Source organism: Apis florea, unplaced genomic scaffold, assembly GCF_048593485.1.
Source record: "Apis florea isolate Af1SG1 unplaced genomic scaffold, ASM4859348v1 contig_2293_pilon, whole genome shotgun sequence".
Taxonomy (NCBI): Eukaryota; Metazoa; Arthropoda; class Insecta; order Hymenoptera; family Apidae; genus Apis; species Apis florea.
The window spans coordinates 4,692,999-4,708,927 of record NW_028256554.1 but is presented as its reverse complement, the minus strand read 5'-3'; the positions used below and the strand labels follow the sequence as shown (position 1 = coordinate 4,708,927).

The 15,929-nt window shown below is 39.5% G+C and overlaps 1 protein-coding gene across 4 annotated transcripts in view; it reads left to right on the top strand.

Annotated features, from left to right (window-relative positions):
* The window catches only part of jvl (javelin-like), an 82,345-nt gene that overhangs the window by 61,759 nt on the left and 4,657 nt on the right, over positions 1-15,929 (top strand). For 2 of the 4 annotated variants that reach the window (XM_086904082.1, XM_086904085.1), the window contains exons 2-5: positions 4,306-4,359; positions 13,456-14,871; positions 14,990-15,088; positions 15,155-15,850. In XM_086904082.1, the coding sequence (XP_086760208.1) occupies positions 4,306-4,359; positions 13,456-14,871; positions 14,990-15,088; positions 15,155-15,850 (2,265 nt within the window). The remainder of the gene's footprint in view (positions 1-4,305; positions 4,360-13,455; positions 14,872-14,989; positions 15,089-15,154; positions 15,851-15,929) is intronic. The other 2 variants (XM_086904083.1, XM_086904084.1) reach the window with 1 other exon arrangement.

Genomic DNA, 15,929 nt, shown 5'->3' with positions numbered 1-15,929 from the left:
TGATATATAATTACCTTTGGAAAAAATTAATGAACGAACATTAATAATTTATAAAAAATACTTGATACTTTCAAAAAATAAATTCACAAATCGTTAATTAAAAGAAAAAAGAAAAAGTGAGACCGAAAAAAAAAAATAAAATACCATTTCACACAGGTCTCATCTCAAACGGCAAAAAGCTCGAAACATCGGTTCCACGGCGCAAACCGAGGGGGTTCCATAGTTAAACGAAATAAAACGAGAGTTAATGAAATTTCATTGACGCCGGTACAAAAGCGGCGCGTGATTCACCGTGAACACCCCTCGTTCCCCATAAACGTGGCTTTTTTCCCCTCTCCGAGCGATATTATAATGGCCGGCCATAAAGGGTTGGGAAATGGCTACCGTTCGACTCGAAAGGGAACTCGCCGGAACGAAACGTACGAGCCGGTACGTGTTTGCGTGTGCGGCGACAACACGTTCGTATACGAGGCTTGATGCATTAACCGGTGTCCTTGAGACGGGAGGCCGCCACCATCACCACCAGAACCATCGCCTCTGTTCTGCAACCGGCGCTGCCTTGAGGCTCGGAGATCGTAGCCTTGTCCGGGTACGAATCGGCGTAAGTATCATTCGCCTCGGCGGAAGCCTCTCTCTTCGCCCGATTGTCGATCTCCTTCGTCGTCTCTTTTATCAACGTTTGCCGAGGATTCGAATTCATGCCCCTCGAGGCGTTCCACGCGGTCAAACAGACCGAGAGAGTTTATCTGTAACTAAGTGTAATGTTGCTTTAATTAATGTGACTGCCTCCGTGGTAGGTGGTCTGGGGCATATCGGTAAGGAAGATTGCTTACCGATTGGGAATCGTGGCCGTGAAACGTTATAGGAGGTTTGAGAATGTTTCGATGCGTGGAGAGTCGGATCTTGTTTGGTTTAGGTATTTGCGCGTGAGAGTGTGGTTGGGAAGATGGTTGGGAATTTGTCGTGGAATTTTTTATCCTCTCTTTGGATATTTGTTAGGTATATCGGAGATTGAAGCATACGCGCAAAAAAATTATACAATAATAAGTTTTTACATCGACTCCTTCAAACATAAACGATGCTAAGTGAAAAGTAAGTAGTATATTAATAAAAATCTAATCTTAATCTATCCAATATGTATAAACAATATATCCAATTACAAAAACGGTATTATATATTATCAATCCCCAAATATTATTTATAATATCAACGTTTAAATATTTCGATTGTAATCGCTACAATTGCACGAAACATTTCCCGAGATTACGATCTTATTGCTGCACGATCAAACCAGTTACAAGCCCCCCAATGCTCGCGACTACACAACTCACAATCAGAGGACTACGCGTTTATCACGTAACGCGATATCTTTCGCGAAATTACATTCTATCTAAACGGTGTTGCCCTCCAACTGATCCATACACGTACACGCGTGTCGCCCGCACGGTAAACGAAGAGCACGAACCACGTGGAGGCGGACAGGATCCTCTTCCCTTTCCTTTCCTCGTTCCACGTACGGGAAATAGGCACAAAGGATCGAGGTGAAAAGGCGGCGGAACGAGCGCGTAGGCACCGATCCTCTCCTTATACGAGTGACAGAGGCGCGTGCGCGCCGGCTAGGCCATTATTATGCGGATGATTACCGTCGAGACTGAAAGAGAGAGAGAGAGAGAGAGAGAGAGAGAATCGGCTCGCCTTCTCCGCGCAGGGCTTATTTTCCTGTAGGGTGAAAAGAAAAGTGATAAGCATCGCCGACCCGTGAATCACACTTATACGTGATGCAAGCCTCTCTCTCTCTATTTCTCTCTCTTATTTTGGTCACTTTCTTTGTTGTTCTCTTAGCAGTTGCATCTAATGTATTAAGATGTTTGCTCTGGGCGCGGCGGAAGTCGGGCTCGCAGCCGGAAAGAAGCTGGCCGCGCGGTAAAAAAAAAAAGCTAGGAGAAAGTGTGCCGTGCAGCGTTTAGGTGTGTGCGCGAACGTGCTCGAAGCAGAACGGATGTAAAGCTCGTTCGTTTGCTGAAATTCGAGACCGTGTTTCTGGATATTGTAGGAAACGATAAGTGTTACTTGGCACGGAGTTAGAGAGGCATGTACCTTCGTTGGTGGAAAGCGTTAATGTATCTTATCACGGACATCCGCGATCAGGTTTTGGTTGCTCTCTTGTGCGTTCGCTTCGTTTTTACAATTTATTTTTGATGGTTAGACGGGCTTACGAGAGGAGGATTTCTTCGTTTCTGGTCAATTGCTGTTTTGGATCTTGAGATATCCACTTGTGCTGCTTCTTTTTTAAAGCGTATACTCCCCTTAATACTTGTTGTGACGATATACATAAAAATATTAAACGTAAAAGAAAGGTTTGTTAAAAAATTTTGATCCTCCGTATAACGAAAACAATTGATCGCGTTAAATGGCCTGTATAAGAAATTTAATTGGCGTAATTATTACTTATATAAATATATTTTTCCATCTTTCGAACCGTGTTTGTTTCTTTGAACGAGAAACAAAAGGAGCAGAAAATTTAAACGTAATTTTAACAAAAATTAAATGATCAATGAAACGTCAACGTTACCTTAATAATCGTAATTAATTAACCATTCACGTCACAAGAATTAATCATCCATCATAACTGAAGAATAAGAGTACGTAACAAGTACGTACAATAAACGTAACGAAACATCTGTCTCGAGTATTACCAGCTACTTAAACCATTAACAATAATAATAATTCTCTCCGCTTAAACTCGATATTCAAAGGACCGTGTTGTCCCGATATATTCAATCCCCCTCCCTCTCGCTCCTTGCAATTGTCCGGACATAGAAAGCGGCCCTTTATTATTTCATTAAAACCCGTGACGCCAGAAAAGGCGCGTTTGCGCCTCTTTTAACAACGCGCATCGCATGAGCGCACGTGCTGAAAATAAACCGAGTCCTTAAGTGGAACAATAGATTCCTTGCACCTGAAGGCGAAGGCGATAGAGCAAATCGCCCTTCCCCCCCGGTTACGATACTGTAATGGCGAGTTTATCCGAAAGATAAACTCTCCCCTGCGTCCTCCGCGTCTCGCCCGTAAATCCCGTGGAATCGATCGGATATCTCGATCGGGAATGGCTTTCCTCGCTGCGCGTTTCGAGGGATCATTTTGCTCCTTTACGCCCGTCTGCTACATTGTGACGAAGAAGATTCTTTGCTGATCGTCCATAGGGCAGGCAGGGAGCAAGGATCGATTTAGCAAGGAGATGTGCTACTTTACTTCGTTGTTTGATCTCGTTTTCAGACGAATTTTTCTTTCTTTCTTTGCGCGTGGTAATGTAATTTTGAGAATGATTACAAAAAAACGTGAATTTATTATATTCTTTAGTTTAGTTACCTTTTCTTCTTGTTGTCGATGAAATAATTGTGAAAGGTGAATTTGGATACTCGTCTCTCCATTTTAATTTTAGTAGATCGATCAAATATTACAAAATTGCGATCGTGAGTAGTCTTTTTTTTTTTTTATTAATTTTTTATATGTTTCTTTTTCGACTTAATATCGAAAAAATTGCAAAACGTGAATCGTATAAATTATTCAAAGTGGAAATAGAGATGGATATCAATTAAGATTAACATTTCGAATTTATTTGAATGGAATACAGTGTTTTTTTCGAATGGAAAGAGGATTAATATATTCAGAATTGACAAGAATCACGATCGATCTTCAAATATATGGTTGCACTTATCCTGTATAAAGCGATAAATCTTGAATCTTATTTAAAAATTCCTAATTTTTATGTACATTATTGCAAATTCTCTTTGTGTATACTATATTTCTCTCTCTCTGTAAAGAGAAATTTTACGATTGTTTTTCGTCTTTCACATCGATTTTAATTCCATTCTATAACAGGACAAAATGTCGTTCCACTTATTGTATACAATTCGAAAATTTATACCTCGCGATCTCTATTCGTACGCCAGTCTTACTTCGAACGGCGAGTCGAACGTATCCAAATATTCCATTGTTGCTATTCCATTTCCTCTTTTCTATTTTATTAAAAAGTAATTCCATTCTTTTCCTTTGATATTCAATACTTCAAATTGTTCTCGAGTTTATTAATGCGACAATTCACAATTGTTTAAAATACAAGGCGATTGATGTAAAAAAAGAAAAAAATTGTTAAAAAGAAAAGCGAACTTTGAACTTTAAAATTTTTCTTTCTAATCTTTTACTGAGATGAATTGCTTGATTCTTGTCTTTTTCGTGTAAGAATGATCAAGCAAGTTGTGTCATTTAAAAATATTTTTAATTATTCTAATTCGCCTGTTTCAGGTAAAACACGTTTCATCACGTGAATGTTACGATTCTTCGTATTTGCATGTATTCGTGAGTACACAAAATGATTATTTTATTTAATTTTTATGATTTTATAATTCTTACACGTATCCATTTATCCTACTTTTATTCCTTTCTATTTCTCGTTCTTTTTTTTTTTTTTTTTTTATTAAAATTAATAAAAATTATCATCAATATTCACAATCCACACTGAGAATCCATTATCGTCGTAAGAAAAACTCGACGATTTTTATTTTTTGATACAAATTCAAAAGAAAAAAATTCGCAATTTTATTTACTTAAAATCCATAGACATTCTTTGTTAAATTGCGAAGAAAGATCGAGTCGTACAGCTTATTGGCTTAATAATGGGAGAAGAAGGAAGCGATACTTTCTGTCGAGTGAATCATCGGCGATGGGCAAAGGTGGGATCCGTTTCCTCAATTGGGATGCATTATGCTTCCAGGGGAATTACGACACACTGTAAAGGCTATTAAATGCCGCAATCAGCTGGTTGTACTGGGAAAAATCGAGCCATTGTGTAATCGCATCTTCTAGCTAGATCACGAATTTTCTCACAAAATCTCAAGAAATAATTTCCAGGCCGATAAGATTACCATCTGACCGCGAATTTTTATGCAATACCAATTTGATTATTTAAACATGATTTTAGACAAAATTAAAATATTGCGAGACATATATATATATATATATAAATTTTTGTGCATTTCAAATTTTTTAAAAGCTATTATTCTTGTAAATAATTTATGAAATTATCCAAATTAAATATCGAAACATCGAGATTTTTCTTTTCTCGCCAACAAATCGACTCAAAAGTTTCACAAAATGGATACAAAATATTTATAAAACAATCGAAAGATTAATCCACTATTCTATTCAAAAGCAACGAACATTGTTCGTTTCACCCCGGATGCAGTTTTTTTTTTTTTTATCTACGTTAAAAATTGAAGGAATTTCGTAGGAATAACTGAATTACCGAACAATTTTCTAATGTTTCTTTCATCGGTCGTAAAAGAAGTTGCGGTATATGAAATGCAATGTAAAAATATACCGGTATAAATCATCCGACTTCCGAGTTTTCACGATGCCGCACTTCCTCTTCGTTGAGACGCGGATCGAATGCAAAATCACTCACCATTTATTGTCCATATCTTTCACCGTGGCGCTCACGATATGTCGTCTCTTCACGCATGTGTTGTTCGTTCAAAATCTATTTATATAAGTCCATCGACTGTTCGCGACGAGGACGATTGCCTCCATATTGCGAGGGAGTCGGTTCAAACGTTTCTTTTTTCCTCCTTTTCGATGACGAGTAATTGGCAATTATTCCTACGTGTCTCGAATAATTGGTTAAATGTTGGAAAATGATTGGTAATTTGAAATTTTAAATCCTTTTCCTTTTTTTTAACGTTTCTGTGAACACTAATTACGTTATTATTTACCATTCGATTACTTCGATTCCTTGCATTTTTTGCAACTAAAAAAAAAAAAAATGCAGTGACTTACAATCGATTAACGCGAAATTTGTTATCCATACGATAAAATATTTTTCTCCTTACTTTAATTATATTTTTTCTTAAATAAAGTTGAAATCTAGCTATATATCTTTTTACTTCTCAAAAAGAAAAAAAAAAGAGAGAAAACTTTTCAACCTCCATCATTTTCTCATTCTCGTCGATCGTTATTATCAATCAGATCGATTCCAGAGTATACGTTTCAAAGGTATTTCGTAATTAACGATCGAACGGAGAGAAACAACGCGTCACGAATTTGCAGGAAAATTGGCAAGTGAGATTAACCACTTAGGAGAGGCGCGTGGTATTCTCTGTTGTGCAGAGATCAGGAAATCGTTGCTTTCGCAAGCCGCGCGCACAGGCTAAGCAGCTACTCTCATTTCCAGGCGCGCGTGACAGGTTAAAGTCTACTCTCGAGTAGACGATGTCCGTCTCTCCTCTCCGGCCCACCCCGTTTTCCTTTTCCAGCGATCCGACACTGAACTCGATCGTTGATCTCATTCAGGGTCGAGTGTTCCTCGAGTTCCTCGAGTTTACTACGTTCCGTTTTCTTGCTGCCCATCGTTTCTCTCTACACCGATTCTGCCCATTCTGCGACCAGATTCCTCTTCGTCGTCCATCCCCATTTATGACGCGAATTGCATCATTCGACGCAATCTCGATGGATTCTGTTCTGCGATATCGTGGAAATATTTTCCCTTTTTTTTTCTTTTTTTAGAATTTTGTGTCGATGGCGTCTGAGTATAAAGTAAAAGTGAAAATTCATTACGTAATTCACACAAATTTTTATCATCAGAATTTTTGAGTTAGATAAATTTTAAATTTAATATGGTGGAGACTTTTGTGACTGACCGTTTATTAGCTTTTATTAGAAGGAATGATTTGTATAATATATGATAATTTTCTATAAATCGTGGTAAGATTATATTTATCGATTCTTATATTTTTTTGTATCTTGTATCAAATTTAAGCCCCTCTTGATTAACTTGTCAGTGGGATAACTTTGATCTTGAATTTTTATCCGCTGAATGCATAAAATTTTCCACTTCGATTTTTTTCATTTATTCATTTTCTTCATCAATGAAATTTGATAAAAATAGTAGAAAGAATGTCTGACCTCGGAGTCAATTTCTTTCTCCCTCCCTCCCCCTCTTCTTTAAAATAAATAATATTGAATTATTCTAAAAAAATAATATAGATATAACGTCGATTCATGTAGACGAGGTGATACAATAGGTGAGTTAATATTACAAACTTTCGTTTATTTCAAATGGAATTCGCATCGTTATTGATATTTCAACTCTTTTCGATTAGGTTACAGACATTTTAATGGTCAGAGTTATTTTACAAGGTACACAGGCGCGTGTAATAAAACAGGAAGTGAAGGAAGATAAAAGAAATAAGAGCACAAAGAGTGAAAGTAAATAATTGCACCGTCGAAAGTACATAAACCTGATCTTTAGAGCTCATAAAACTGTAAAGTCTTTATGCAAAAGTTTTGGAAATAATTTTCGCGTATATCGTGTTATATCGAATACTTATATTTAATGAATCGATTATTTCCAGAAGGGATTAACATTTTTCACCGATCGATGTATCATTTTAACTTAAGATTCTGGAACGTAATGTACGTATTTTGATATGCAGAAGATATTTCTCTTTCGAATACTTCTTTCTTTGATTTTATGCTTTGAAAAAGTATTGTTATAATAGATTGCAAATAATTTTTTTTTTTTTTTAATGAAGGAATATTTCAGGTGGAAAGTACTTCTTCCATTTCGTGTATTTTTTTATTTTTTATTCTTATAGAATGACATATTTTTTTTTTTATCTTATGAAATGTCTATGAAAAATAATCGATTAACATATATTACAATGCAAGTCAAAGGAAGTGTCATCGAAGCGGAAGTTGCACATCAGTTGCCCACACGAGTTGCTGCCTTTTCGAACCTTATGAGATTCACAATGGAACACAGTGGTTCTCAATCGTTTCCTTATCAATACTTTCGAACTATTATTAAGGAAACTTGTTTCTTAAAAGTTGTTTTTCCACGAATTAATATTTAAATCCTATTGTGAACGTTCAATAATTGTCAATCCTTGATTGACGTTGTTTCTCTTTCGATTGTGTAATATCGATGTGTAATAATGTAAACCACAATTATTGGAATCGATTTATATACATATTCGGTTGAATTACACGGTTCGATAAAGATTTTTATCATCATTTTAATTCTTCCGTTATCGTCTCTTATTGTACGAAGATAAGATAGACGAAAATAACTCATAAAAATAAATCATAAGAATAAATTTTTTCCATTTCGTTTTTTAAATTTTTATCGGATCGAATGTATTTCAAAATCTAATTTTCGCACAATTGTATAAAATTTTGCGAAAAATTCTAACATTTCGTCTATCTAAATCACGTTTCATCAAATTTAAAAAAAAAATCCCAACGAATCTGTTGATTGTAAGCGCGCTGAAACTCGTTCCGAGAACATAATATAAAACTAAAATATGCAGAGCCTGCGTGATAAAAATCTATACCTTAAAAAAAAAAAAAAAAACGTACGTTTTCTTGATATAAAACAAACTATAGGAATAATTACGTAAGAATAATTCATTCTCTCGCTTGTTTTCAATTACAATCGCAATCTTCTGAAATCAAATTTATTAAGAAAAAAAAAAAAAAAATTTCCATCCGCTACCGGATCGGATTACTTTATTGTTTCATCGAGAATCATCAAGATCTCGTTAACTCTTCTTCCAAATGAAATTCAGCCTGTTAGACCTGTTTTGTACTGTAGATTTACTCGCTCTATTCTGAGATAAGAGGAAAAAAAGAAAAAATAAAAAAAAAAAAAAAAAAGAAAGAAAGAAAAATCCTTCGGTAAGAACGAAAGCCACTTCCATTGTTCATTCCGTGTAATAATAATAATAATAATAATAATAATAATCTTTGATACGATCTAGGAATTACTGCAACGCTCTTATTGAACAAACGGGTTGTGCCCGTATAATTCGATACGATATTAACAATCGCGGTCTGAATTATTAATTAACAAAACTGTGCTCCTTGGCAACGCGTTTAAACGCGTTTCACGTGGAGGATATTTTATTTTCGGTTGCGCAAACGTTTGTGTTAACGGAGGGAGGGGGAAAGAAAGGAGAAGATAAAGATCCATATATTTCGATCGCATATTTCGTTTTATAATGGATTTATCGTTTGTTTGAGCTCGTTGGAAGGCAAACAGTTCGGTAACTGTGTGCAATTCGTCCAATGGATTTACCGAAGAAATATCGGTTCGTTGATCGCACGAAACTTCGCGAAATTGTTGGTTGAATCAAGAATTTTGATGAACACTTTACCACGTGATCGAGTTAAAGTTATGTTTGCTTCGAGTTATATTTACAAATTTTCGAGAGAAGTGAAAAATAATTATCCCATTGATCGGAAAATAATCTAAATTAATCGATGTAGGAATTGTTATTTTATTAAGATCGGTATCGCTTATTTATTATACTTCGCTCTATTATTATTATTATTATTATTATTATTACCATCATTGAATTTGAAAATTGAGTTTGCAAGAAAGTGCAATTGGAAAGAGGAGGAGGGGAGAGAGAGAAAAAAAAAGAAAAAGAAAAAGAAAGATTTCGTAAAGGTACGTAAAAAATTGGATTGCGAAAACAACGTTATAGATTACATGGTAGAGTAAAACCGATTTTCCAGTAGTAATTCATCCATCCCCGATACGTGAAACAATCGTACACGGGCATCGGATTTAATGAATAGCGAGCGTGTCTATTACACGGTAATTACCGGGTGGTAATACAATAATAGTTTAATCACAACCCTTCAATGTTTGCTTAAAATAGGGTTTCACCTGACGGTGAAAGTTTGCCGACCTTTTCCTCTATCGTCTATCGTGGGCCAACGTGTAATCCACACAATTATTTCCAAAGGATTTTTTTTCCGTAATTTAATTCCTTAATGATCGGTTACACGGGAAATGCTCTTATTAATTTAAATGGAAGAAAATATTCTTTCTCTCGTTTTTCTTTTCTTTTAAATGAAAAATCGCCGGATAGTTTCTCCTTTCGTGCACGCTCGGAAATTGTACATCAAGTAATTTATTTTATTAGCCCTCCTTTTTTTTTTTCTAAAGAAATATTAAACGTGATTACAGTATCGTGATAATCGAATGTTTGTAAAGACATAATATTTCTCAAATTTGTAATTATATCAAAATTGAAGCCAAATTCTTTTTTATCGTTACAATTACAGAAATATGTCTTCGATATTATTTTTGTGACGAAGCAATAGAATTAGCGTTGATTTGACATTAATTTCTTTTACGAGGTGAAAAACTAAATTTCTCATCGTTGAGTTATAGAATTGGCGACAATTTAAGGCACAACGAATGTGTATCTCGATTTTTATAGTGAAACCGGCCGATACGGTTTCAAGTGGTTTGAGAAGCGCTGAAAAATAACATGTCCAAGTTACGCGCGATGAGAATAAAGCGACGAGAATCAGGTTATTGGGGCCTAATATCCGTCCGTTTCTCTCGCACGGGTCGAGTCGAACCGTTTTCGAATGAAAAAAAGGAAAAAAAAAAAAAAGAAGAAGAACGCATTCGGTTTACGAATTCATCGTAGGCACGAATGATGAATCGAGAGTGGAAATTGCGCGTCTGTTATCCGTGATCTTGTTATCGATCCTTTTTCGAACGGTGATTAAAATTGATGAGCGCTTGTGCGGAGAGTCGATTAGAACGGTGAGTCATCCGGAATAGAGATAAGATTGGATGATGCGAAACGAAGGGAAGCTGATTTCGAATCTCGTACGCTTTTATCGCAATCCTTGTATTTTGTGTTTGAAATACGAAGTTAAACAAGTTACATCCGGTAACTTATTTTTTATTTATTCGTCCGTTGAACAGATAGTCGAGCAATAGTTGATCACGAGAGAGAGAGAGAGAGAGAGGATAAACACTCGTTGGATGATCCGATTAATATAATAATCCGTTTTTCTAAGAGATTATTTATTTCCAATAATCGAATTTTATTAAATTAGATTTAGCAGAGTAGATGTAACGAATAAATCAATCTTTTATGGATACATTCTTCTTTCATCCGATATTAGAACGATACATAATGCGTCGTACAAGACAAATCCAATTTTCTGTCTTAATAATAACATATAAGAATAAACATAATATATATATATATATATTCTTTTAAAATCAAGTACACGATGGATTGGAATCAAAATGAAGATATCAATTGTACAAAAAGAAAAAAATAATAATAAATCTATAAAAATTTCCATTTTACGAATTACGAGGCATCACGTTCGTGCCTCTCGTGACAACTAAAACAATTCTTTTTTCGCGTTATTTTATGCACTCTCTAAAAGAACGAATGCGAGGTGCGTGCCGCGTATTTCCGCCAATGTTCGAGGCATCGTGATGCACGACACGGCTAGTCAAGCGGTGAAGCAGGAAAGTAAGAGAAAACGGGGCTTTTGTGTCAAAGTGCCCTCTTGTAATAATTTCTGCGGGGAACAAACACGGAGAGAAGAAACGCGTGTGGCGATCGGCCGCGTCTCCTTTTCGGTAGCTCGAGGAAAACTCGCGAGGAGGACTCGCGTCATCCTCTTTCACGAGGTATGCCTCGATTAACGGCCAATTCAAAATGTCATTCGATTGTGAAGACTTCGAAGGAAGTTGCATTGCATCGATGCATTGTTGAATTGGAAAGTTGGCGATTTTCCTTCATTTTTTTTTTCTTTTTTTTCTTTCTATTGTTTGTTATTACGTTACAACTTACCACGTATTTATATATATATGTGTGTGTTTTATTTTTGAATCTTAAGTCGTTGAAATTCTAATCGTCATTGCTATATTTTTGAGTGTCACTGGGAGATAGAGAAAAAAAAAAAATGGTTGTTGCGGAAATATGGTACGATTAGAACGAAATTGTAGAAATCGTGGAAGCGTTGATCGAGGGATATAAATGCTGGGTATTGTGCCGTTTCATCGGAATTTAATTAAAGAAAAGAAAAAAATTGTTGAAAAATGGCGTAAATACATTGAAATCGAAGGAAACAAAAAAAAAAAAAAAGGAAGAAATAAACTGACTAAAATCTCGCGGTCTCTCTCATTGTCTAATTTAATTGATCGCCTGCTTTCCATGCCATGTGAAAAGTAGAGAAAAGGAAAAAAAAAAATGCACTTAGAGAGTGCGTGAATCAGAACAATATTAATTAATTCGTCGATGATAGCTTCGGAGAAATTTCCGTTCCCTTTTTTAAATATAATATAATTTCTAACTCAGCAGCGGAATACGGAATAGAGTAAAACGTTACAGAACGTTGAAAAAAATGTGAAATATTCAAAACTTTATTCGAAAGTTTGGGGAGTTGTTCTACATACGAGCTCTTCCATTCGCGTCGCATTTTCACATTGTATGAATGGAAATAGCATTCAAACACTTTGCAGCGAGCCACTATCACGCATATTTCCCTCTAATTTTCTATTTGCTCTCTTCGCCAAATATCACAATAACTTAACGAAGACATCCTGTCATAATATTCTCGACCTTCTCATCAATTCTTGTCAAATTCATCTTTCACCTTTTTTTCTTCTTCTTCTTCTTCTTCTTCTTCTTTTTTCAAAGGCATCATTTAACCAAGATGGATTCATTTAATGAAGAGATGACATCGAAGGATATAGAAATTGTGAACTTTCGAATTCGATAAATTACTCGGATTACCGGGACGATTTCACGTGTCGCGTTGCGGAGGCACGTAAGAGATGACAACCGGCTAAAACAGGGGAAACACGTCCAACACGCGTCAACAACACCTGTCACGCGTTTTGCATCTCTCGATCCCCGTATTCGCCCAAGGAAAGTCGACGTTTCTCCTCGTTCAGTTACTTCAGATTCGTACCCCTTCGTGTCCTCGTCATAGTAGTCGACAATCTTAACACCTTCCTTGGGATTTTCACCATTTACGTTACAAACGATGTTCATCAAAGTGAACGATCACGTTTCCAATGATGTATCCTTAATAAGAGTAACATGTTAATCGTTTAGAAAAGTTAGAAACGCATGGATCGTGCGGTTTAGTAATTTGCGCAATGAAATGAGATGAGAACACGCAACGCGTTATGGATCAGTTTAACGATAGATTTCGTTAAATTTAATTCTCTCGAACACGATAAAATGTGAAACTTGGATAAACTTCTATTCTTTACCATTCTTTCCAACGATCTATACGTTTCTCGCGCCATATCCAAAGAGATTAATTTTTTTAGAAAGAGGAATAAAATATTCAAGCTTATCCGTTAAATTATGCAAATGTATCTCTATGAAAAATTATATGAAAAATAGCGAGAAAAAGAAGGTGCAAAATAGATTCATGTCAAAATTCGTGAAATCAAAATCACTGTTCGAAAACGAGAAGATGGTAGCAGTAAGAAAAGACGAGAAGACGAATAGATGCTCGACTCGAAGCTCGTCGGATCGCGTTGCATCACGAGACGAGACGAGACGAGGAGCGAACGTTTAACCTTTTTCGATCGGTTTGTTTGTATGCCCGCAGTGTGGCAGCGGCGGAGGGTCGACGGAGGGCATCGTCGGGAGCGTAAGCGGTAACAGCAGCGGAGGCGGTGGCATGGATTGCATGCCCCTGCGTCCAGGCCCGTTTCACTACTTGATAAGCGAGCAGGCGAAATCGTTGCTCGCCCTGCAGGAGTTGCAGAATGAGGTCGGCGCCCTCCTCGAGTTCCGGGACCTCGTCATCGAGACGTTCCCCAATCTCCGCCACAAGATGGCCGCGACGGCGTCCGCGGGAGCGTCCGTGATGACGTCGTCCTCGTGCACCCAAAACTCTCACATCCCTTTACCGCTGTCGTCGAGCCCGTCCTCGAGAAGGATCAACGAATGGGAGCCTGGCAAGGTGAGGAGGCGAGTTGCCCGCGAGCCGTCCAGCGGCGGCGGCGGCGGGGGCGGCGGTGGCGAGTCCTCCTCGTTGCCGAGAAGTCGCAGCAATTCGCACAGCGGTGGAACCAAGAACAACTGCAGCGCCACGGTCCAGGATTCCGGGTTCAGCACCGAGACGTCCTCCAAGGACAGCGCCTCGACCGCGATAGCGCCCAGACCGAACAGTCCCAGGCCCGCTGTCCTGGACGAGGCGGAGGACGAGCTGTGGAACCTGTTGGACGTGATCCACCGTAAAGGGATCAGGCTGAGGGAGGAGGTGGAGTGTTTGCAGGGTCGGTTGGAGAGCGTCGCGTCCGAGGATCTCGGTTCGACCGACATCCTCGACGCTGTGAGGAAGGTCACGTGTCTGGAAGAGGACGAGAAGGCGGGGTCGAGCGAGCGGGACAAAGAGGGTAATGAGGGGGAGGATTCCCAAGTGATAGCTCTGAGGAGGGAGAAGGAGCAATTGTTGGACAAGGTGGCGGAGCTGGAAGCGGAGACGATATCCAGCCGTGCCAGGGCGCAAGAGTTGCAGTCGGAGTTGGCCGCGTTGTCCGCGTTGAAAACAGGGCTGGAGGATCGGCTGAGGGCCGGGCTGGCCGAGACTTCCTCGGACATACGCGTGCCAGGTGCGCAGAGGTTGCAACCCATAACACCCGCGTTACCACCCACCCTTGTCTCCACGCCCAAGAGCAATAACAACGTTGGCAATATCAAGAGCAAATCTTCGGCGTTCGCACCCGTGGCCACGTCCACGACGACGAAGGCCCACAAGAACCGTTTCCGGACCAGGACCATCGAGAAGAACGTGTTGCTCGATGTGACGGCACGCAACGACGAGCTGCGCGACATCGACGTCGAGGCGAGCGTGAACGAGAGGAGGGCACGACTGGGTGCGTTGGATTCCGTCCTTGTGTCTCCTACCAGAGTCGCCCACGTTAAGGACGTCGATTCGAAGAAGATCGCTGCCATACTCCGGGAAAACTCGCCTCTCGAGTTGCAGCGGCATTTGATCACCACTACCGTCCATAATCAGGTAAATCGTCGTCGGTGGGATAAATTTCCGCCTCCCCTTTTTATATCACACATAAATAATAATAGTTGATCCGGAAGTAATTCTGGAAATAATCTGACCGATCGGATTTTTGAAACAGGTCCTACAAAAGAGATTAGACGAGGTGGAAAAAAGTACGGAAACTCTGTCGGAACGGTTGGACAAGGCACGAGAAGAGAACGACGATCTACGTTTCCAGGTAACGATATTCGAATGATAAATGAGAATATGTAACTAGGAATATTCTGACACGTCGATATTCCAGTTGGAAGAGAGGAACATCGAGTTGGAAGGTACACGGGCGCGCGTGCGCGTGTTGGAGAGACTGCAACAAAGGCCGCCGACGGAAGCTGATCCGGACGCGGACGGGGATCAGCCGAGGTGCGAGCAGAACGGTTTGGAGCCGGGGAGCAGCACGGAGTCGGCTCGCGATCATCACCAAGCCGTCGAGGTGAAACCTTCGCCCCGGCGTCGTCCTAGTCGTATACCTTTACCCGGCGCCACCGCGAAGGCGGCGGCGCCCAGACCGCCTAGCCACGGAAGGAACGATAGCAAAGAGTCGTTGAAGTCGTTGACGAGGCCTCCCCGTGATTCTAGTCGCGACAGCCACTGTGGCAAGTCGTTGTCCAAGGCTCGTGACTCGAATCGTGACTCCCTGGGGAACAAAAGCCTGACCAAGAGTGGTAGCAACAGCAGCGGAGGTGGAAGCAATAACGGGAACGGAAACAGCAAGGAGACGAACAGGGAGTCCCTGAACAGGTCCCTGCCGCGTAACAATTCCAGCCGAGACTCCTTAAACAAATCCTCCTCGCTGTCCCGCGCCCGAGACTCGCTGGAGTCTAACAACCTCGGCACGTCCTCATCCCCGGGGACGACTCCTCCTCGACGACCGCCCGCTCCTGCACGCCGTTCCTACAGCCTGGCCCGCGCCTCGTCATCCGTTGATACCGAGAACGGCAAGGTACGATCCGTAAAGCAATACTTTTGGACCAGCTGGCTGAAGTCACCGTTATCCAACGGCCCGATCTAGTAGAACGTCC